The sequence below is a fragment of the Artemia franciscana genome, chromosome 14 (assembly GCF_032884065.1).
Source record: "Artemia franciscana chromosome 14, ASM3288406v1, whole genome shotgun sequence".
Lineage (NCBI taxonomy): Eukaryota > Metazoa > Arthropoda > Branchiopoda > Anostraca > Artemiidae > Artemia > Artemia franciscana.
In genome coordinates this window covers 39980059-40003783 of record NC_088876.1, presented here as the reverse complement: position 1 = coordinate 40003783, position 23725 = coordinate 39980059, and the positions used below count along the sequence as shown (strand labels likewise).

General features: G+C 35.8%; 1 protein-coding gene across 2 annotated transcripts in view; it reads right to left on the bottom strand.

Moving 5' to 3' along the window:
- LOC136035703 (DNA polymerase zeta catalytic subunit-like) overlaps positions 1-23725 on the bottom strand; it is a 133810-nt gene that overhangs the window by 26031 nt on the left and 84054 nt on the right. For both annotated transcript variants that reach the window (XR_010619499.1, XM_065717649.1), the window contains exons 13-17: positions 19238-19415; positions 15681-15824; positions 12603-12746; positions 10978-11196; positions 3605-3795 (exon numbers count right to left, since the gene is read on the bottom strand). Coding sequence is in view for 1 of the 2 variants with exons in the window: in XM_065717649.1 (XP_065573721.1) it covers positions 3605-3795; positions 10978-11196; positions 12603-12746; positions 15681-15824; positions 19238-19415 (876 nt within the window). In the remaining variant the exon portion in view is untranslated. The remainder of the gene's footprint in view (positions 1-3604; positions 3796-10977; positions 11197-12602; positions 12747-15680; positions 15825-19237; positions 19416-23725) is intronic.

Below are 23725 nucleotides of genomic sequence, written 5' to 3'. Positions count from 1 at the left end.
GAGAAACGTCATTATAAGTAGATAAGGCTTTGTATATGACGTCATTATAAGTATATAAGGGGGCGATTCAAAGAGAAATTTTAGTATAAATCCTACAATGGCAGAAGAAACAGCCGAGGAAGCTGCTCAAAGAGTTAATGCCAAAAGGCTTGCGGCTAATAGAGAAAGTAAGAAAAGAAAGCGTGCCAAAGAATCACAAGAACAGCGTGAAAACAGGTTTGCGTCTCAAAGAGAAATTACAAAAAAAATCGTGCCGAGGGATCACAAGAACAACGTGAAAACAGGCTCGCGGCTCAAAGAGAAATTACCAAAAAAAAACGTGCTGAGGAATCACAAGAACAACGTGAAAACAGGCTCGCGGCTCAAAGAGAAATTACCAAAAGAAAGCGTGCCGAGGAATCACAAGAACAACGTGAAAACAGGCTTGAGGCTCAAAGAGATAATGCCAAAAGAAAGCGTGCCGAGGAATCACAAGAGCAACCTGAAAATTATCGCCTGGCATTCAGGTACAGCCCAGTCGATGATTCTTGCCTGAGTAGATGTGTTCAAATCGGGACTATGTCTAAAATTTGTCGCTATTGCAAGGCCTTGAAATTTAATGGTGAAACAATGGGAATGTGTTGCGCCTCAGGAAAAGTTAAACTTCCTCAACTGGCTGCACCACCAGAGCCATTGAAGACTTTGCTTACTGGAACTACGTCAGAATCTAAGCGTTTTTTTTTTATCAAACATCCGAAAACATAACTCATGTTTTCAAATGACGTCGTTTGGTGCCCAAATCGAAAATCAAGATCAATTTATGCCTACTTTCAAAGTAAAAGGGCAAATTCATCATAGAGCCTTCTACCATTCTCAGGTGAGAATCATAATTCCTCGCATTCCCATGATTCCAACGGATCTGCCTTTTCAATTTAAAAGATTGCAATTCCCAATTCGATTAGCATTTGCAATCACCATCAACAAAGCTAAAGGGCAATCAGTAGAAAAATGCGGCATAGATCTTAATACACATTGTTTTTCCCATGGACAATTGTACGTCGAATGTTCGAGGGTCGGTAAACCTGACAATCTATTTATATACACAGACAATGGGACAGCGAAGAATGTTATATATTCGCAAGTTTTACGTAGTTAATTTATAGTGTATATGTATATCTATTTATCTATCTATCTATATAAGAATAAGTTGTATGTATGCACGTTTGTTTGTTTCTAAAAAGAGGGTTTGCATATGACGTCATTGTAAGTATATAAGGCTTTGTATATGCACAGAAAATGGAACAGCGAATAATGTTGTATATTCGCTAAGTTTTACGCAGTTAAAAACATATATATATATCTATCTATATTCACAGATGGTACACGGCGACACAACTAAAATAGCGCGTAACTAAAATGGCGCGCAACGACTTACGCGCGTGGAAGGGGCTTGGGGCTAGTTGGTGGGCGCGAAGTGCCACACCAACAGCTAGTATATATACATATATATATATATATATATATATATATATATATATATATATATATATATATATATATATATATATATATATATATATATATATATATAATATTTCGGACATACACCAAGCGTCGATGAAATATTAAAAGCTCAATTATGATATTACTTATCATCAATTATGTATATTACTATCAATTATTATCAATTATTATAATTATTATCAATTATTATCATCAATTATCATCAATTATCATCAATTATTACCATCAATTATGATGTCACTCAGGAGGCTTCTTTGTCGAAGATGAAAGTTAACGCCAATAAATCGTCAGTTATGACAGTTAGTTTTTTTTTTTTTTATATCATCCCATTCTTGAACAAACCCTATTCCTCTCAAAACCTCTGTCAAATGCATTAAACTACTTGGGATGACAAGTACTATTGACTTGAAGTGGGACGCCCATGTTCAAAACATCCTCAAACAAGCTCCCCCTTCGATTTTCGTTCTAAAAAATTTTATAAAATTTTTTTGCCCCCCTAAGGATCTTCTCCAACTCTATTATTCTTTTATTCAACCAATAATCGAGTTCTTGTCCAGTGTGACATTTCGGTCTTTCTTCAGAGCATATCTATACAATGTCAAAACGAGCACTTATAATCATAAATGACGAGGGGAATGTTCCATATCATTCATATGCTAAGTAAGTTCAAGGTCACCACATTGGCTGAGAGAAGAGACCTCCTGTGACTTCGTTTCGGTACCAAGATCCTGTCTTTTGCTCGATTATATTCCATCATTCCCAAGCCCTACCATTCCTCCCGCTATAGACCGTCCCGTATAAAATGCCGAACAGTCTCCAAACTGACTAAACATCCTCGCCGGAATATTATATGCGGAATATAATATGCCATCGCCATCCCGAAGATACAAGATATTGCAAGAGTTTTGTTGAATATTATAATAACCAGGAATACAAGCCCATATTTTTATTGTTATCTGTGTATTTTTGACTTTTCAACTAAGTGTTGACTCTTTTTTATGTATTTTGTACAATGAAATATGTTTGACGTGAACTCAGTTTCTTTTGATATGTATATATATATATATATATATATATATATATATATATATATATATATATATATATATATATGATGGATTGATGGCACATGCCATCATGCTGGCACATGCTAGTGCCATGCTAATGGCACATGCTAGTGCCATTTGTGATGTAAAATTCGAATTCGGCAACCATGCTGTGATAGAAATTTTAAAAATAAAATTCTATTTAAAATAAAAATTTAAAAATTAATAAAAATTTATTTAAAAAATAAAATAAATTTTAAAATAAAATTCCAAGCAACTATGCATTTTTTGACATTCACCATGCACTAATGTTGAACATTGAGCAATTCTAAAATTCATTTTTCAGAGATTTAAACTTAATTACCGACCAATTTTTGGTCGGTTTGCTTGTTGTAAATCGAGTCAATATTTAAATTACCTGTATCTCTATTTATTGAAAGATCAGCAAGAATATGTTTACTTTATTTGATTGCTTTCCAAGCCCTCTTTTTCAAGCCTCTATCGTTAGAAATGGCGAGAAGAGTTCTCTTCATCTTGAAGAGAGCAAGAATATGTTTATTTTATTTGATTGCTTTCCAAGCTCTCTTTTTCAAGCCTCTATCGTTAGAAATGGCGAGAAGAGTTCTCTTCATCTTGAGCTTTTTCTTTATCTTTGTTTTTAAATTTAAATAATTTCTTAGACCACACTGCTTTTCCATTTAGGAAAAATTAAGCAAAGAGAAAACGGGTTCTAATTTCGACAAAGCAGTGAACAAAAATAAAATAAAAACAACAAAATCATTTATAATGCGAGTTCTTTCTTATTTATTTATTGTTTTTTTTCGTGTGATTAGTTGTCGTGGTTTTTTATTTTTGCTGTTTTTTTTTGTGTTATGTTTAAAAAAAAACATTTTTTTCTTCTTTTTTGTTGTTTGTATTTTTTTCCGCTGAGAAAGGCTTCCGGACGTGGGGCCGAAATATTCGGTGGTTTTTACATTTTATTTTTTGTTCACTGCTTGTCGAAACTAAAACTCGTTTTCTCTTTGCTCAATTTTTTGTTTTCAAATTTTCCTTACTTGGCAATCTCTAGAGCTGGGACAGCCGCTCCGGGCTTATATCCCCTTCGCCCTCTATATTCTTTTGCAAATATAAAGTCTTGCAGCTGAGCTGAACCACTCAATATCTTTGAGAACTGTCTTTGAACATAACGTTTGACTGAAGACACATCTTTCGTTTCAAAGAGTATCCTCAGTGACTTTTCAAGAATCTGAAAAAGATAAGTGATACAAAAGTAAATACTACTACAACTACTAATAACTCACCTCAGCACCAAGTCGACTGAGGCCAACAAAACTACGCACACTCCTCCTCCAGCCCATTCTTTTCAAGGCTTCTCTTTTTACACCCTCCCAGGAAGTTCCCACTTCCTTTAAATCTTTATTTATGACATCCTACTATCCCAATCGAGGACGACCTGCTTTCCGTTTAGCCCCGGACGGTTGGCCAAAAGTGACAATCTTCTGCAATCTGTCATCCTTCATCCGCAGAACGTGGCCTAGCCATCTCACTCATTCTTTCATTATAGCCCTAGAAAGCGGGATTGAACTAGATTTTTTGTGCAACCCATTGTTTGAAATACGGTCAGTATTTCGTTTGAATTTACGTTGAATTTGTGTATTTTGTTTGAATTTACGGTTATAAAAATAAGTTGTCTGTGTGTGTGTCTGTCGAGTGACGTCATGTTTGTGTGTCGACTGACGTCATGTTTTCGACTGACGAAATTACATACCGGGACATCGGGACACAAATGACGACCGGGACACCGGCACATAGGGAATATAAATGACGACCGGGACACTCAAAGAGAAAGCGACCGGGACACAAGGAATGTTCGATTAGCAATCACCATCAACAAAGCACCGGGACACAAATGACGACCGGGACACAGGGAGTATAAATGACGACAAGGACATAAGTAAAAAAACTAAAAAAACTATAAAAAGGTAAAAACTACAAAAAAACTAAAAACTAATAAAATAACTAAAAAAGCTAAAAAACTAAAATAACTAAAAAAGAAAAAAAAAGAAAAAAAGGAAAAAAAAAATGAAAAATAAAGGAGAAAAACAAAACTAAAAAAAATAAAAATAAAAAAAAACTAAAAAGAAAAAAAGGGGAAAAATACAAAAATTTATTTCATCATATATCATTTCAAAAACGAATGCATATACAGACCGGGACACCGGGATACAAATGACGACCGGGACACAGGGAATATGAATGACGACCGGGACACAGGGACACAACTACAACGGGGACGTCGGGGGGCATAGGGGGATATATAAATGACGACGGGGACACAGGGAATGTTCGATTAGCAATCACCATCAACAAAGCTCAAGGGCAATCATTAGAATCATGAGGTATAACTAAAAAAACTAAAAAAAAGGTAAAAAACTAAAAACTAAAAAAAAACCAATTCGAAAACGAATGTATATACAGACCGGGACACCGGGACACAAATGACGACCGGGACACCTGGACACAAGGAATATAGACCAGGACATAAGTAAAAAAAACTAAAATACCTGAAAAAAAGATAAAAACTACAAAAAAACTAAAAAGAAAAAAAAAACTAAAAACTAATATAAAAACTAAAAAAGCTAAAAAACTAAAAATACTAAAAAAAAAGAAAAAAAGGAAAAAATGAAAAATAAAGGAGAAAAACAAAACTAAAAAAAAAATAAAAATAAAAAAACTAAAAAGAAAAAAGAAAAAAACAAAAAAAAACTAAAAAAAAGTAAAAACCAAAAAAAAACTAAAAAGAAAAAAAGGGGAAAAATACAAAAAGTTACTTCATCTTATACCATTTCAAAAACGAATGCATACGGGACACAGGGACACAACTACAACGGGGACGCCGGGGAGCACAGGGGGATATATAAATGACGAAGGGGACACAGGGAACGTTCGATCAGCAGTCACCATCAACAAAACTCAAGGGCAATCATTAGAATCATGAGGTATCACTAAAAAAACTAAAAAAAAGGTAAAAAACTAAAAACTAAAAAAAAAGACCAATTCAAAAACGAATGTATATACAGACCGGGACACCGGGACACAAATGACGACCGGGACACCGGGACACAAGGAATATAAATGACGCCCAGGACACTCAAAGAGAAATCACAGACTGGGACACCGGGACACAAATGACGACCGGGACACAGGGAATATAAATGACGACCTGGACACAGGGACACAACTACAACGGGGACGCCGGGGGGCACAGGAGGATATATAAATGACGACGGCGACACAGGGAATGGTCGATTAGCAATCACCATCAACAAAGCTCAAGGGCAATCATTAGAATCATGAGGCATAGATCTGAATACGGATTGTTTTCCCATGGACCATTATATGTTGCATGTTCAAGAGTCGGTAAACCTGACAATCTATTTATATGCACAGACAATGGGACAGCGAAGAATGTTGTATATTCACAAGTTCTACGTAGTTAAAAACATATATATATATATATATATATATATATATATATATATATATATATATATATATATACATATATATTCACAGGTGGGACATAGGGACACAACTACAATGGCGCGTAACGACTTACGCGTGCAGGGGGGCTTGGGGGGCGCGAAGCGCCCCCACCAACTAGGTGTTGGGGTGGCGCGAAGCGCCACCCCAACAGCTAGTAATATAATAAATTACACCGAAACATGTAATTACGTAAGAGTGATTCTTCACCCTTAACCACCTACAGAACTAGGCATTCAGTAATTTAGCAGCCGATGCCGTCTGCGTACGCCATTTACTCATCCTTGTTATTGTCATTTGTAACCAAGAAACAATATTCCACAGAAATCGAACTTTAAAAGATAGAAGAAAGTGCCACATCAAAAGTTTAAAAGACATCTTCAATGGCTGTCTGGAGAATTTTCCAAAGAAATTTCGTTCCGAGTTAAAGAGTCCCAGAAGATGAAAGTTTTCCAGCCTAAATACCTTTCCAGCCTAAATAAAACTTAGCAGCTTCCTTATTCACCATGAGCCCTACTCCTTGTCTTTGCACCCCATCCGTCCTGCCTGAGTAAACAAATTCTATATCAACAAATTTCATGCTTCATGCCCCTGGAGTTTCGTAAACTCGTTAAGGTGTGCTTCGAACCGTCTAAATTTGTCGGTCAAGATTGATACGATAGTGAATTTTTAACGTGGTAATTCCCAATTTCAATTTTCATGCTCTTTAAATCACTGAAATTATTTTGGCCCCAGGAAAAGTAATGATCCCAGATACCAGTGCAGGACGGAGATCAACATATCTTCTCAAGTCTACACCGAAGCACTTCAGCCGCCTTAGAACCGGACAGCAAGAAGTCCCTGGGACCTCCAGTATAAATTGAGGCTTTGTGCAATCCTGGGCCCATCTTGGTCACAACATGGTTTTCAGCATTTGGCGATGCTCTTCAATGAACAAGAGTCAAAATCCTTCACAGACAGTCTCAAGCCCATTACCTTCGATTCATTATATATCCATACCTACAAATATCATGCTACTATGAGGAGGCAGCACACTGTATATAAATTAGGAAGCCCGAAAACACCCGTCACCCCGTCACCCGTCACCCGCTTAGCCCGAAAACACCCGTCAAAACAGACAAAGCCCAGATGAATTATCTGCTAATTAGAATCATGTACGAATGCTGTGTCGTTTACTAGTCTATAGTTTCCCTGAGGGGCGAAACTCCTGAAGCGGGAATAGAGTTGATCGCAAGGTCCCAAGTCTTGCAGGTATCCCCGAAAGGGTCGAGGCAGCCCTTTGCAGAGGCCGTGGTTCATAGATCTGAATCTTACGCCCTGCCTATGTGCAGTTGTCCTCCTATGCAGGATCCTTCCACGACGATGTTCTGCGTCATCATGAAATTTACCCCGTTACTGCGAGAGGTTTGTAACTCAAGGGACGTGTGGATAAGCCGGTGGGCTCTGTTGAGTGTACACTTGAAGCGGCCTTCTTCCTCCTCCATCTGTATTTATGGCCCTTGGCGAATAATATGGACCCACAGGGACAAGGTCCCCCTTAGTCCATGCCTCCTATGGAGGTACCCTAGATATCTGTAGGACGCTCCCCTATTGCCACCTGGGGACACGCTGAGTGGCCTGGGGGAGGCCCCTTGAAGCTGGAAAACGGTAAATACATTTCTTATAATTACAATTTAGCTTTTTGAAAGAAAAAGCAGAGACAGTTGAAGGGTTTAGAAATTGTGTCTTTGATGATAGCCCAAAGCCCTTAGGGCAAGGGCAGTAAGTTATACCGTGGGGGCATATAACTTTTTTATAGAAAGGGTGGTCGTATATACTCCAAGAGGTCTCATTGTAAAAGTAATCTGAAGTTTTAGTGCTCTTTTTTCGAAGAGTCCAAGTGATCAAAGGGCATTTACCCCGATCCCAAACACACACGCTCATGTATTCTTTTCCCGAAATGCAGACAATAGAAATTTTGACATAGTCATTTTATTCAAAATAGTCCAAAGATCTTATAACAAAGCTTTTGGGGTTATTACAAACCACCAGAGCCTGGGATAAGGGATTTAAGTTATGCCCTGGGGGTATTTAAGGTTTTTGTGGAAAAGCTGATTGTATGAACTTTAGCGGTGGCTCATTTGATTGTAAAATGGAAGTTCGAGTTTCCCTTTAAGAGTCAAAAGTAATGGAGGTCAATTAAACCCTCCAAACTAACCCTCTTTCATGAAACGCATCTGATTGAAATTTTGAGATATTCATTCTAAAACAAAATACTCCAAAGAAAATACAACAATGCTTTCAGAATTGACACAACCCCCCAGAGCCCTATGGCAAGGACTGTAAGTTTTTATAGAATGGGTTGTCGTATAAACTTCAGATGGGGCTCATTTGATTTGAAATTGGAAGTTACACTGCCGTTTTTAAGAGTCAAAAGTGATTTTATAGCCATTATCCCCCCCTCCACGCCCATCATTTTCCAGAAACAAACATCCGGACAAAGTGTTTAGACATGTATTTTTTTCAGCATTGTTAAGAGGTTCAATAATTATGCGTTTGGGGATGTTAACCCCTCCAACCCGAGGCCTCAGGGCAAGGGATGTAATTTAGGCAATTAGTTCACTGTTTACGTATTTTATGTTACGATGAAAAAATATGCATGTTTCACTACTACTTTCCGAAAATACGAAGGGTACAATAAATAACCTAGTCGAACTCAACACGAGAAAAAACCAAGATGAGTAGGGCTCACAGCCCCTACAAAGGGGCTGTGAGCCTCTATGCCTTCTAAACACCAGAAAATAATTTTTGTTTCTACATCTGCTCACTTGATTTATTTCAAAATATTATTTGACTTTATTTTTGCTCATTTTCTGTTTCATGTAACACTTTACTTTTCTATTGAAGAACTCCATTTGTGGGAAAGTTTTTGTTTAGAATTAATTTTGCAAAAAAAATGTGATGCAGCTACAATATTCAGAAGTGTTTTGCCAGTGTTATCATAAACACATTTTTTGCTAAGCATAATGATTTTTTTAGTAAAAAATGTACAAATACAAACTTCAAAATTGAGTCATTAGTTTAACTGCGAAATCAACAGCCCAAAACAGAATTTATCTCACTAAAAGCGTCTTTTCACACGTGCATAAGTATGCCCAAGTTTGATGCCAAGAAACGACATCTGGCAATAGTGACAAAAATTAGTGTGTCAATCGAAAGATGTAACTGCAGATATTTTCTAAAGGCTATTCTAAAATAAATAAGAGATAAAAGGCACTATTCCGCGAATTTTTCCATAAATTATACAAAATTTACTGCTGAAGAGCTACTGTTGATAATTGATCAACCATTTAGGATACATTAAAATTCTGATGTCAGAAGTCGAGATTGTCATTTCTGACAATCCCATGTACTCATGGATAAAGCAATGGAGACATTTTTTTCGTAGCATCAATTTATTCAAGCAGTTATTCAGTATTAAGTTTTTAGTTTGTATTCAGTATTCAGTAAGTACTCAGTATATCCTGAATTCAGTGAGACTGACTCAGTATTTGAGTCGTAGGCCGTTTTTTATCGAGTTTAGGATGTTGTGTTCATGCTGTGTGTTCAGTGTTTCGGCTATTGCTGGCTACTGACATGAATAAGGTCTCCCCAAAACAACGGATCACAGCCCCCCCCCCCCCACTGCAACATAAATAAGTATTGTATATATACCTGTAATGCTTACTTAAATTATTTATTCTTTGTTCTTACTTAAATTATTTCAATCATTTATTACTTATTTCAGCGATCGAGTTGTTTTTGTTTGAGATTGTCTTTCATTATAAAAGCTACATAAAAGACTGTTTAATTCAAATCCACAATTTTGTTGAATTGTGATTTGCTAGTATTAAGAACACAGTATTATGAGTACAGCAAGAACAGAGCCGGGGGAGAAACTCCTCTCCCTAGAAAACGAGGAGATGTTTAAAAAAGGTCCGTAATGAGAAAAACTTCCACGTAAATCACGGTAAAAACACCCTCCTTGAAGAACTGACCCCCTATCCCAGGTAAATTCTGCCGATGGCAGTCTTGTATGACTGCTTATGGCTTCTTAATTTATTGGTCTTTTCTTCAATGTGTTTTATGCTTTGTTTTTTCCTATGTTCTGTTCCCTAGCCACTGTTAAGAAAGGGCCACAAAATATTTAAATGAATGGCCACATTAGAAAGGCTACATAAGAAATGCTTTGGTATTTCTTGATATATTTCCGTCTATATCGAGTCTGCCACAACACTGCACTTAAAACACGTGTATACTGGTTGGGAAATCAAGTTTTCCCTAATATTCCTTTGTTTTAAGTTCTAAAATTAATGTTAACAGATAACAGATTCATACGCTTGATTAATGCCAAAATGACAGGCCACGTCAGAAAAGGCCACAAAATCTATGATGTTTTAATGTGTTTAGTCATTTCTGTCTAGGATTAACAAGCCTCAATTTTCCTGTGGAGAGTTTTGGTTTTCTTTTTTTTTAACATTAAATTTTTTTCTTCTGTTTTATTTTGTTTTTTACATTAAGTTTAGACTTACTTGCAATTTTAGTATTATTTTGATTTTTACATTAAATAAATTTCTTTTGTTTTATACAATAAATCAACCAATTTTTACATTAAATACAAGTTTTTCTAATTATTAAACTATTTTTACAGTCGATGGGCATCAATTCCTTAATTATTAAATTAATTAATAATTTAATTGAATTAATTATTTCTCCTTTATAATTATTAAATTTTTTCTTTTTTTAACATTGAAATTTGTTCTTCTATTTTATTTTGTTTTTCATATTAAATAAATTTCTTTTGTTTTATGCAATAAATCAACCAATTTTAACATTGAATAAACGTTATTTTTTTTTATTAAATTACCTTTACAGTTGCTGGACATCCATCCCTTCTGACAGTTTCAATACCCTTTGCTTCATATATAGGCTCTTTTTGTTCTGGCTTTTCGAACATATAGCCAACATATCTTTTCTTTGTTTGTAGAATACATGGATGATAGACTTTCTCAAATTTGAGTTTCATCGGCTTTGGATTATCTTTTGTCACAGCTTCTGCTATTTCTTCCCCAATTCGAAATGCATCCTAGAAAAAAAAAGAATAATACAATTCTAAAAAAAAAAAAAAAAAAAATCAAATCTATTTACCATCAGTCTATGGTAAATATAATTCACAGAATATCTCAAATAAGTTCTTTTCATTAAATAATTCTCTATCGAAATAACTGAATTCTGGAACAATAAGACTAGTCAAAATTCATCCTTATCGAAAAATCCTAATGGCTAATTCATTTTTAGGTTAATCTTTTTTTGATTTAGTCACATTTCCATTTTTTTCGTTGTTGATGATGATTTGTTATCTTTGACCATTGTTTTTTTTACCTTTACAAAATTCTCTAGCTCATTACTTTTTTTACATTTCGTAACATTTTACTCCCAAAATATCGTAGAAATTTAAATATTTACGCGTAGAAATCGTAGAAAAATCATGATGGCTAACTATTTTCAGATTGTTCTTTTTTCGATTTAACTACATATCCATATTTTTTTGTCATTGATGACTTTTTTTTACCTTTGACCATTGTTTTTTTTTACCTTTGACAAAGTTTATTAGCTCATTACTTTTTTTTCCATTTCATAATATCTTACTCGCGATAAATCAAAAAAATTTAAATATTTACTCGCGAAAAATCATATTGGATAACTCCACTCCAGATTGTTCTTTTCTAGTTTAACCACATATCCAAGGTTTTTTGTTGTTGATTATTTTTCATCTTTGACGATTTTTTTTTTACCTTTGACAAAGTTATTTAGCTTATTACTTTCTTTTTTACATTTCATATTTTTTTTTTCATTCCAGTTTGCAGATGTTTCATGTTATTCCCCTTTGTAAATATTATTTATGCTGCATGTATATTGAAAACATAAACCTTTGGTGAACAACTAGTAAGAGATTATACGTTTTCTTTATTCAAAACCAGCCTCTCGTTAGCTTTTTGAATTGTGGATGCATTAAAGATCCTCTACCGATTCTTAGAAAAACTGCGATGGGAGGTCCCTGTTGAGCTGGGAGAATTTGATAATAGACTCTTCGTCTTTGAGACGGTCATCTGACGCAGACACACAAAAACTGATTTTTAAGGAATTAAATCCTCTGATTATGCATGATTTGGGCTATATGTATGTTTATTAGGGGGTTGGGGGGTAGGATGAAGTTTAATCGTCCGCATTTAGGAATGATAAAGGTTAGTTATAGAATGTTTTAAAGCAGTTTCCAGGATTTTATAGTGTTATTGGGAGGTGAAAATACTCCCATCTCCACTTTATGAAGGTAGGAGTACTAAACTAATATCTAACATCTTGATATAGCTGAGTAACTTTAAATGGCTTAGATTTTTCATTTATATCTCAACGACAAGCCTGAGTTTGTCTATTAATTTATTATATTCTTTGCAATAAAACATCAGTAATTAAACTAATACGCATGCTCACTTCTCTGGATTTCCCCGGTAGCTGAACAAACATAGAGTCAGTGTCACCATAAACAACCTTTGCTCCCCACTTCTTCGTGTTCTCCACCAAACTTATGGCTCTCTGTAATGTTTCCCTGCCCTTCGCAACAACACTATCAGCAACCTAAAAATTGAAAAGAAATGTAAAAGAAAAAGGTGACATAACTTAGGTTATTCTAATTTTGTTTCAAAACTGAATTTTGCGCCGCCTATATCAATCTTGCCGTCAGATGTCAGGATGTCACTGCAGTGTAACAAGAGTTAAAAATGATATCTTGTCAGCTAAACTTTAAATGAATAGAAAAATTGTTCGTGAAACAGCGCAGATTTGCTATTGCCATTCTCTTTTGGATGAAAATGCTCCTAACAGTACTATAAAGGATGCGAAAATTGCTAAAGTTAACTTTTCGAGTCCGTGGATCACTTTGTTTAAGAAACTTAGTCTGCAGTCAGTGCCTCCATAAATGACCTTTTCGAGTCCGTGGATCACTTTGTTTAAGAAAGTTAGTCTGCAGTCACTGCCTACATAAATGACCTTTTCGAGTCCGTGGATCACTTTGTTTAAGAAACTTAGTCTGCAGTCAGTGCCTCCATAAATGACCTTTTTCAAGTCCGTGGATCACTTTGTTTAAGAAACTTAGTCTGCAGTCAGTGCCTCCATAAATGACCTTTTTCAAATCCGTGGATCACTTTGTTTAAGAAACTTAGTCTGCAGTCAGTGCCTCCATAAATGACCTTTTTCAAGTCCGTGGATCACTTTGTTTAAGAAACTTAGTCTGCAGTCAGTGCCTCCATAAATGACCTTTTTCAAGTCCGTGGATCACTTTGTTTAAGAAACTTAGTCTGCAGTCAGTGCCTCCATAAATGACCTTTTTCAAGTCCGTGGATCACTTTGTTTAAGAAACTTAGTCTGCAGTCAGTGCCTCCATAAATGACCTTTTTCAAGTCCGTGGATCACTTTGTTTAAGAAACTTAGTCTGCAGTCAGTGCCTCCATAAATGACCTTTTCGAATCCGTGGATCACTTTGTTTAAGAAACTTAGTCTGCAGTCAGTGGCTCAATAAATGACCTTTTCGAGTCCGTGGATCACTTTGTTTAAGAAACTTAGTCTGCAGTCAGTGCCTCCATAAATGACCTTTTCGAATCCGTGGATCACTTTGTTTAAGAAACATAGTCTGCAGTCAGTGCCTCCATAAATGACCTTTTCGAGTCCGTGGATCACTTTGTTTAAGAAACTTAGTCTGCCGTCAGTGGCTCAATAAATGACCTTTTCGAGTCCGTGGATCACTTTGTTTAAGAAACTTAGTCTGCAGTCAGTGCCTCCATAAATGACCTTCGGTTCCCAATTTCTTTACGCACTCCACTAAGCTCAAGGTTCTCGGTAATGTTTCCCAACCTTTCACAACAACAGTAAAAGCGACTATATAAAAGCAAGAAATGAAAAAAAGTGACATAAATTAAGTTCTGAAGGGAGTCGAATCTTGCTTCGGCAACCAAATTTCACGTCAACAATATTGCCCATGTCACCCGGACTTTACGCCAAGGTATGAAAACCCTCATATGGACGATTTACTTTTGTATCAGAAGAGATAAAAAGGACTTTCGCTTTCATTTTCGGAAAAGAATCTTTCCTTGTCGACAAAAAGGTATTTTCTATTTTAAACAATCAAAAAGTGTTGCAACTGGACAGCAGAGGCTACTAAAATAGCTGAAAATACTAAAAAAATACTAAAATACTAAAATAGCAACAGTTAAATATTGGAGTCTGTAGATCATTGTGTCCAAGAAACTTAGTGCGTGGTTAGTGTCTCTGTAAATGACCTTTGCTCCCAATTTCTTTATGGCCTTTGCCAACTCTATGCCAGCCTTTCGAAAAACCTTATTGACTGCCCAAACGAGAAAAAGAGGTTAAAACACCAAGAGACTCAGCTTAGGTTCAGACCTAAAACTTAAGACTTAAGACCTTAAGACTTAAAGACCTAAGACTCAGACCTTAAGACCTAGTTAAATTTTGCCTTGGTAGGTAGATCTTATCTGAACTACTACTAACAGCTAACTGCAATACCAAGCTGCATGTGGTCGACACGGCTACGCACGCCCTACCTCCATCCTAATCTATTCAAAGCCTCACTCTTCATACCCTCCCAGGAAGTTCCTATTTCCCTTAAATCTTCCTTTACGACGTCCCGCCCATATTAATAATAAGTGACAATAATAACAACAATAATGAAAAAATTTATAATAATTATTTCTACATTATAAGTGAGACGTACCGTATTTAATATCGACTTTGAACTTAAAACAAAACATAGTGCACTTGGAGACAAGTATCGTCTAAAAAGTTTATTTTTTGTCAAATTTCAAACAGAAAATTTTATGTGTTACTTTTTGTAAATAAGGTAAAAGGGTAAAAAATGTGAAACTTGACATCACAGTCCCTATCAGTGGCATTAATTCCTATCCTTGTTTCTTGGCACTTCCCTGGAAGTGCAATGGGGGTTGTGGGGCTAGCCATCCTCTTCTTTCTTACACCCATCCTGTTTGCTTTTCTCAGATTTCCCGCGTATCCACTTAAAGCAGGTTCAACTCTGTTTTAGCATGAATAATCACACAATTAAAGCTACCCTAAACCAAATAATTGACGACATCTGGAGTTGATCCCCTGTCCTAAGGGACAAAGGATTGCAAGTGTCGCCTACAAACCTTTCAAATAAATAAAAAGTTAGCTTTTAAAGCCTTTTGTCTAATATGACAGGCAGGTTTTTAAATTCTGGAATTTGAAGCAAAGACATTAAAAGAAGTTTAGCTCTTTCAGTTACCGGGTGCAAGTCACTACAAGTTAACATTTTCAATCTTTTAAGGATTCATGAGCATCAATCTTACATATAATTTTTAGTATTTAACTGGCCACTGATGATAAGGGCTATTCGACTCGACTGATTATGTCTAATAAAAAGCCAATAACTAAAATAGACCTTCAAGACTAATACAGTAAAGGCAAGAGCCACCAGACCCGTCTGAAATATTGTCAAAGATGGCACTTATAGATGGCACCTACCTCAACAGATGGCATTCGACCAGAAAAGTTTGCAGAAGTATATCCGTAGGTAACATTTGCTATAAGCTTTAATCCAAGTTGACGAGAGTCTAGAACACGTTGGAGCACTGAATCATCCTTATGCAATTTCATTGACTGTTTGACCTACGAAAATTAGAACGCAGTTAAATTCTATACATAGTTAATACTAAAGTCAAGCCTTCGGCACACGGGTTGGAACTTATCTGGATCTGAATTCAGAGTACCGGCTTGCAAATTTTGGGGCCCAAATGTATCTTAAGTTGGATATCTAAAGCAAACAAAGAGGGCTGGATTTAAAGCTTTGACGCTTCTAGGCCCAAGGGTTTTTGCCGCTACGTTTTTGCGAGATTTTTGGGCAAATCCTCAAAAATTCGGGAAAAGTGGAAGCACTGAACATAACGGAACTGATGGGCCAGAAGTAACGAAAGAGAGAGCTGATACCAAACTCTCGGCTGCCAAGTAACACCGTGGCAGAGTGCATAACGCACTTTGGCAATAATTCACAGCAGTCCAGTCTTTATTAAGGAAAAAAAACTTCAGTGATGATTTACTGCGTCACCTGGCATTGTGAGCTCTAGGCCCAGGTCTAGTGGGGCTATTGGTAAGTCTTGGCCTGTAAATAAACCAGGCAAACATATTTAATTCTTGTGAGTTTACAATTTTACTTTTGGGGGGGGTGCGGAGATAGTACATCAATCTGGATTTGTCTCCAGTTTTCTTCTATATATACTATTGACTTCTGTTTTCATAACGTTACAGCTTTATCGAGTTATAAACGCACTGGCAACCTGTATGCCCGGAAGCACTATCACGTCATCTAATATATTTATTGATTTTCTCGACAAATCAGCAATAAGCATCACATTTTCAGATGAACTTCTGGGTATCGAGATTATTAGGCTGTTATCCCAACTCTCGATCCAAAGAAGTTCAAACAGGAGATGGAAGAAATGGCTTTTTAGTCTTATTATTTATTCATTATTAAACAAAGAAAACGCATTGTTATCCCCTGTGCCCAAGGCTCTGTGACCAAGAAATATAGTAAGGGAAAAGAAAAAAGGACATAGAAAGCACACTGAACAAAATTAAAAAAGATAGGAAAAGACGAAAAAACAGCCAAAATAAAAATATTCCTTTCCAGTCGTTTTGGCTTTGGAGCAGGTGCAATTCCATTTTTTCGACCCTAAATCTATGGAGAAGGTCCATTCTCTTTTTCATACGGGATATTCCCATATGGCCTACAGCGAACGCACTTTTTCTTGTACGCAAACATTTGTATTTTATTAGCCTGACAGGTTAAGGCTAGCCGGAATGTGGCCTGATTCTAAGCCGAGGCTAAGAGATATTGTTTATTCAAAGATGTTCCAGCGAACCCACATAGAGTTCAAACTGCCCACAGCAGAAATAATCGGGTTGAATTGCAGGTTGAAGCTTGCTTGGAAACAAGGCAACATTCTATTACAGCATAAACAGCGACACCACAAAATGAATTTTTCCCACATGGAAAACTTAGTTTACGGAAAGATTGTGCTTCTCACTCTCCCAGGACGAAGTACGTATCCTAGATACATTTTATGTTTAGTTTTAGTTTTTTCTTATTCTCTATTTTTTTTTTTTCAAGAGCTTTATGTTTTATCATGGGATATACGGTCATGTTAGCAGAGATTCCAAGCTTTACCGGGCGCTTCAGGGGGGAGCGCTCCAGGATGGGCCTCGCCTTTTCGTCCAGCTCATAAGGGGGCTTTTCAGAGAAATAAAAAATACACTTTCAACCTTTTACTATAATGAACTTCCAGAACATTTCATTGGGATTTTCGAACCTCCTTCCCTTTCACTCAATTTCAGAATTTTTGAGACGGGAGCATTATATGTTCGTTTTCAGCTTTCTTTTATTTCCTATATTTTTCAAGAGTGTTATGTTTTATCGTGGGATATACGAGCATCTTGCCACAGATCCCATCCTACAGAGCTTTTATTTGGAGACCCAAAATGCTACGGAACTGTAGTTTTGTAATATTAATGTTTAATGACTTTTTCTATTTCACAGCTCTTTAACATTGTTTTTCTTTTACATTTTCATACACATCTGGTGCCAATATCCACCTTTGGACCCCCTTCTATGGTTTATTTGGGAGGGGGGGACATACAGTTTCATTTTTTAAATACATACTTTCTGGTTATATTTTAAAATATATCAAGTTCTAACGATTTCTTTCCCATTTAATTCAATTTAAAATGCTCATTTTGTTCTGTATTTAAAATTTTTAGGTTTTTCTAATGGCTTAGACCTTCGACAAGCCTAGGGTAAGAATATGAGCAGGAATTTCCCTATACGAACAACTCGAGATCTTCAAGATATTACTATATCTTGACATTTTTTTCTCTGTATTTGAAGATCAGGTCATTTTTAAAGGAAAGCGTCTATATACCACTTTTGGACCCTTGTGGAGTTTTTGGGGGGGGGGGCGACGTACAGTTCAATTTCTTTAACACATCGTGCATTCCTTTAACAATCGTAACCTTAGTTTCAACTTTGGTTACATCCCTATAACGAGCTGTATCTGCCAGAAGCCTTTGTAACATTAACGTACAATTACTTTTTTTCATCTACAGCTCTTTAACCTTGCGTTTTTCCCTGCATGTCCCAATCGAGCAACTGCCCTATCCCTTCCCCTCCTTCAAACTGGCGCCCATGGCTTTATAAAACCCCTAAAAAGCACAATCACTTGTTTTAGGTAAAGAAAAGATCTTTTTTGCAATAGTTAAGAAAACTATAGCACCTGGTTTGATAAAAACCCCCTAAAAAGCACAATCGCTTGTTTTAGGTAAAGAAAACTAATACACATAATGATCTTTGTTGTAACAGTTAAGAAAACTATAGCACCTGGTTAGACAGAAAACCCCTAAATCGCACAATCGCTTGGTTTAGGTAAAGAAAAATAATACACATAATGATCTTTGTTGTAACATTTCAGAAAACTATAGCGCCTGGTTAGATAAAACCCCCTAAAAAGCACAATCGCTTTTGTAGGTAAAGAAAACTAATACACATAATGATCCTTCTAATGCCTCTTCTTAAGTTACCTCTTTGAGTGCCTCTCCTCCTTTGATAAACTTCCAGATAAGTCCTGTCCTCACCTGGTTTTAATAATCTTTCATCAAATGTTTATGTCATAATTTCCTTCTTATATTCACGTCTATTAGCTTGTTATTGATCTAGTTTTTAAGATGTATTAAACCATTTTCAATAAGATCCCTTTGTGGACCCCTGCCTTATAAAACCAACCCCCGTTCAAGAATAATTTTGATAAAGAGGAATTATAGAAAAGTTCCAAAACTTGCCGCATATAAAGCGACATACGGGGGTATTTTCCAAATCACAGCTCCAAGGTCAATCCACGCTCCAATGTAAGGCATATATTTTACGTCAATGTTGCTCAATGAGAATTTCAGCTTTTCAAAGTGAAAGAACCTTTAATATGATTTGAAACATTGCAAGCGGTATCTTATTTACAGAACTATGCAAGATAACTTACCATTAATCTAGTTTCCAAGATATCCTTGAGCATTCTCGGTAAGATCCCTTTGCGGACCTCTGACCTTACAAAACCAACTCCAGCTGGAGAAAAGGTAATCATATCTTCATCAAACAACTTTTTCAATGTTTCTGGCTTTATTTTCAAATAAGTGCATCCAAATTCTACATAATCAGATCTAGAAAAAAAGAGAAAAAAAGATACCTAAAGAGAATCAAGCATTAGATCAAACAAACCACCTTAAAACCCCTAGGTTAAGAATCAAGTTAGGATAAACATCCGAAATTTTCCATCGTGGTTTAGCTCGTGGTTATGTGAATAAAGTATTAACTCATTCTATATATAATACAATTCAGTTTAGTTTATATATGTTACCGCGAATGTCCGAAATCTGGTTAATTTCGACATTCAACAGGGAATGTCCTAAATTTCATTTTCTCTGTTTGAAATAAATTAACTTTGCGAGTCAGCTTTTTCAGTTTTATGGAAGCTATGATGGTAAAAGTCAGGTTAGATTATGTTAGTTTAGGGGCAATTTGCTAATTAATATTAGAAATGGGTAAGAAATCAAAGCTAAGCCAACCTAACCTAACCGAATATAATCTAACCTGTCATTGTCAAGCGTTGATTAGATTGATGTAGTTCACTGGCAACACTAACTAAAAACAAGGAGAAGGAAAAAAGATTTTTCGGACATTCACCGGTGAATGTCGAAATTCACGTACAAAACATAAAAAATGTTTTTAAAAGTCATTAAATAGATAGAATAAAGCTAAAATGAAAGTGATTTTGTGACATAAGAAGAATTAGTAGCCCTTCCTTCCCTGTGCAGGTGCATTTCTCTACAATACAAAAATGTTTTTTCAAGGGTTCGCTTAATTTAGGCAATATTTAAGCGATAACACAAATTCTTCTGTCTCTTCCAGTTAGATAATATAGTATATCGTCATATAGTATGTCTCTTCGTCCAATATAGTATATCATCACGCTTATAGTAATGTGAATAAAATATTAATTCATTCTAAATACAATGCAATTTCGTATGGCTTATATACATTTTTATAAAACATGAAAATTATTTTTAAGTCATATTTTATCGACAAAAATAAATAAAAATCGATTTCGTTCATATGGAGGGTGAATAGCCCTTCTATTCCCTGTGTAGGTTCCTTTTTCCGCTATACATAAAAGTTTTTTGAAGTTTTATTTCGAACTTTTTTTTATTCAATTATTTACTTTAAAATGGGTCATGTAAAGCAAAGAAAAGTGAGAAAATAAAAAAAGAAAAACAGAAAAGAAAATATAAAGAACGTAAAGAAGAGTCAAAATCACAGCAAATACTTTAATAAAATTCCGGGTTAGTATCAGGACCCAGGGTACTTCAATAATCGAATAAAATCAAATGATTACGAAACACATACTTAGTTAAATAAGTGGCTCAGTACAGAAGGCCCAGGGTACTCCAGGTTGTTGATCGAATTTAATATTGCATAAAATTCCATTATAAGGTGCGTTACTTAATTATTCCTTGGCTTCTACCACAGCTTAGATACCAATATACAGTTATGAAAACTCGATTTATTTTTGGGACACAGTGCGCGGTAGCGATGCTAGCGGCTGGAGACAGGAAACTGGCATTGGTATCTCATTGGTAACAGGAAACTGGTATTGGTATCTAAGCTGTGTATGCAACAAAACAAAATTGCGTTCCCACCTATGGTATTGCAGTACGATCTACGCGTCGGAGCGCGGGCTTGGAGGAGGTGCCAAATTCAGAGCTCTGTACCGAAAGCTTCTCATAGGCAAGACAGGAGTTCTCATAACTGTATTGGTATCTAAGCTATGGCTTCTACAAAGTTGCACGCCATTTAGTAACCACAAAATACGATAAATTTAGGAATAATGCTTTCATACGAAAAATTAAGAGAGAAAGGTGGGTTTAATTTAAATAACGCAGTAGAACAAAAACCGAAAAAAAAAAAAACAAACACTAATTAATAAAAAAACGAAAGTTTTGTTTTTTGTTCCACTACTTTATTTAAATTAAACCCATTTCTCTCTCTTAATTTTTCGTAAATGAAAAAGTAGCGTGGTCTAAGAAATTAACTATGAATGCTTACGTTAGTCATTACATTTAAGCAGCTTTCGAATTCGTACGTAAATTTCTATGCTAAGTGGTTAAGTTACTTTAAGCATAACCTTTTACAGTTAAACAAGCCTTTTACACTAGGCTGACGTAAACTATAATCATCATCATCATCATCTAAGATCATCAAACCGTGGATGAAATCTGGATAACGATCGAAGATTTACAAAGCATAATCAGTAAAAAAAAAAAGAATTAAATTTGTAGACCGTTATAAAGACGTTATTTCAAATCATCAAACCGTGGATGAAATCTGGATAACGATCGAAGATTTACAAAGCATAATCAGTAAAAAAAAGAATTAAATTCGTAGATCGTTATAAAGACGTTATTTCAATTTTAAAACCTTCAAAATTAAGAGAGGAGAATTTAGATATCCAAAAAGGAGTACTTTTCCATGGGTTTTAGCATCGACTTGTTCTAAAACTTTTTTGTTTGTAATGTTGGTTGTCATTAGATTTTCTTTGTTTCTTAAGCAGAGGAATGGCACCTTGCGTGTCTTTTTAACTTTAATAGTTCTTTAATTGCAAGAGAAACTTCAGCTTACCCTTTGCTTCTTTCTTGGAAAACATTCTTTAATTGCACTAGAAAGCAAGAAAATACGCTTTTAAATTTAAGACAGATACATTTTTTTTTACCATGATCAATAATTCTTAAAGAGATGATAAAAATATTATGACACAGGGAGGTCTATAAAAATATTCATTAACGAGGTTCAAGGATAAAGATTAAAAATCCTCCAAAGCTGCTGGTGGTGCATAGTTTATGGCATCAACGCTTCAGTTGCTGGGTCCTTTCCTTACAGGTAAAGGTAGAAAGCGTGTTGCCCAGCCTTGCAGCAGTGGGAACTGTAGCCCTATAGTACTAACTCAAACAATCCACTGGTTAATAAGTAATGTATCATTTGAAAAATAAGAGGTGCTAAAAGCTTTGTTATTGTGCAACGCACCGGGAAAAATATTGAAGTGCTGAAAGCTTTGTTATTGTGCACCGAAGAAAAATATAGAACACATAGAGGTGCTTAAAGCTTTGTCATTGTGCAACGCACTGGGAAAAATATGTAGGTGCTGAAAGCTTTGCTATTGTGCACCGAAGAAAAATATAGAACACATAGAGGTGCTTAAAGCTTTGTCATTGTGCAACGCACTGGGAAAAATATGTAGGTGCTGAAAGCTTTGCTATTGTGCACCGAAGAAAAATATAGAACACATAGAGGTGCTTAAAGCTTTGTCATTGTGCAACGCACTGGGAAAAATATGTAGGTGCTGAAAGCTTTGCTATTGTGCACCGAAGAAAAATATAGAACACATAGAGGTGCTTAAAGCTTTGTTCTTGTGCAACGCACCGGGGAAAGTATAGAGGTGTTTAAAGCTTTGTCATTGTGCAACGCACTGGGAAAAATATGTAGGTGCTGAAAGCTTTGTTATTGTGCACCGAAGAAAAATATAGAACACATAGAGGTGCTTAAAGCTTTGTCATTGTGCAACGCACTGGGAAAAATATGTAGGTGCTGAAAGCTTTGCTATTGTGCACCGAAGAAAAATATAGAACACATAGAGGTGCTTAAAGCTTTGTCATTGTGCAACGCACTGGGAAAAATATGTAGGTGCTGAAAGCTTTGCTATTGTGCACCGAAGAAAAATATAGAACACATAGAGGTGCTTAAAGCTTTGTTCTTGTGCAACGCACCGGGGAAAGTATAGAGGTGTTTAAAGCTTTGTCATTGTGCAACGCACTGGGAAAAATATGTAGGTGCTGAAAGCTTTGTTATTGTGCACCGAAGAAAAATATAGAACACATAGAGGTGCTTAAAGCTTTGTCATTGTGCAACGCACTGGGAAAAATATGTAGGTGCTGAAAGCTTTGCTATTGTGCACCGAAGAAAAATATAGAACACATAGAGGTGCTTAAAGCTTTGTCATTGTGCAACGCACTGGGAAAAATATGTAGGTGCTGAAAGCTTTGCTATTGTGCACCGAAGAAAAATATAGAACACATAGAGGTGCTTAAAGCTTTGTCATTGTGCAACGCACTGGGAAAAATATGTAGGTGCTGAAAGCTTTGCTATTGTGCACCGAAGAAAAATATAGAACACATAGAGGTGCTTAAAGCTTTGTCATTGTGCAACGCACTGGGAAAAATATGTAGGTGCTGAAAGCTTTGTTATTGTGCACCGAAGAAAAATATAGAACACATAGAGGTGCTTAAAGCTTTGTCATTGTGCAACGCACTGGGAAAAATATGTAGGTGCTGAAAGCTTTGCTATTGTGCACCGAAGAAAAATATAGAACACATAGAGGTGCTTAAAGCTTTGTCATTGTGCAACGCACTGGGAAAAATAT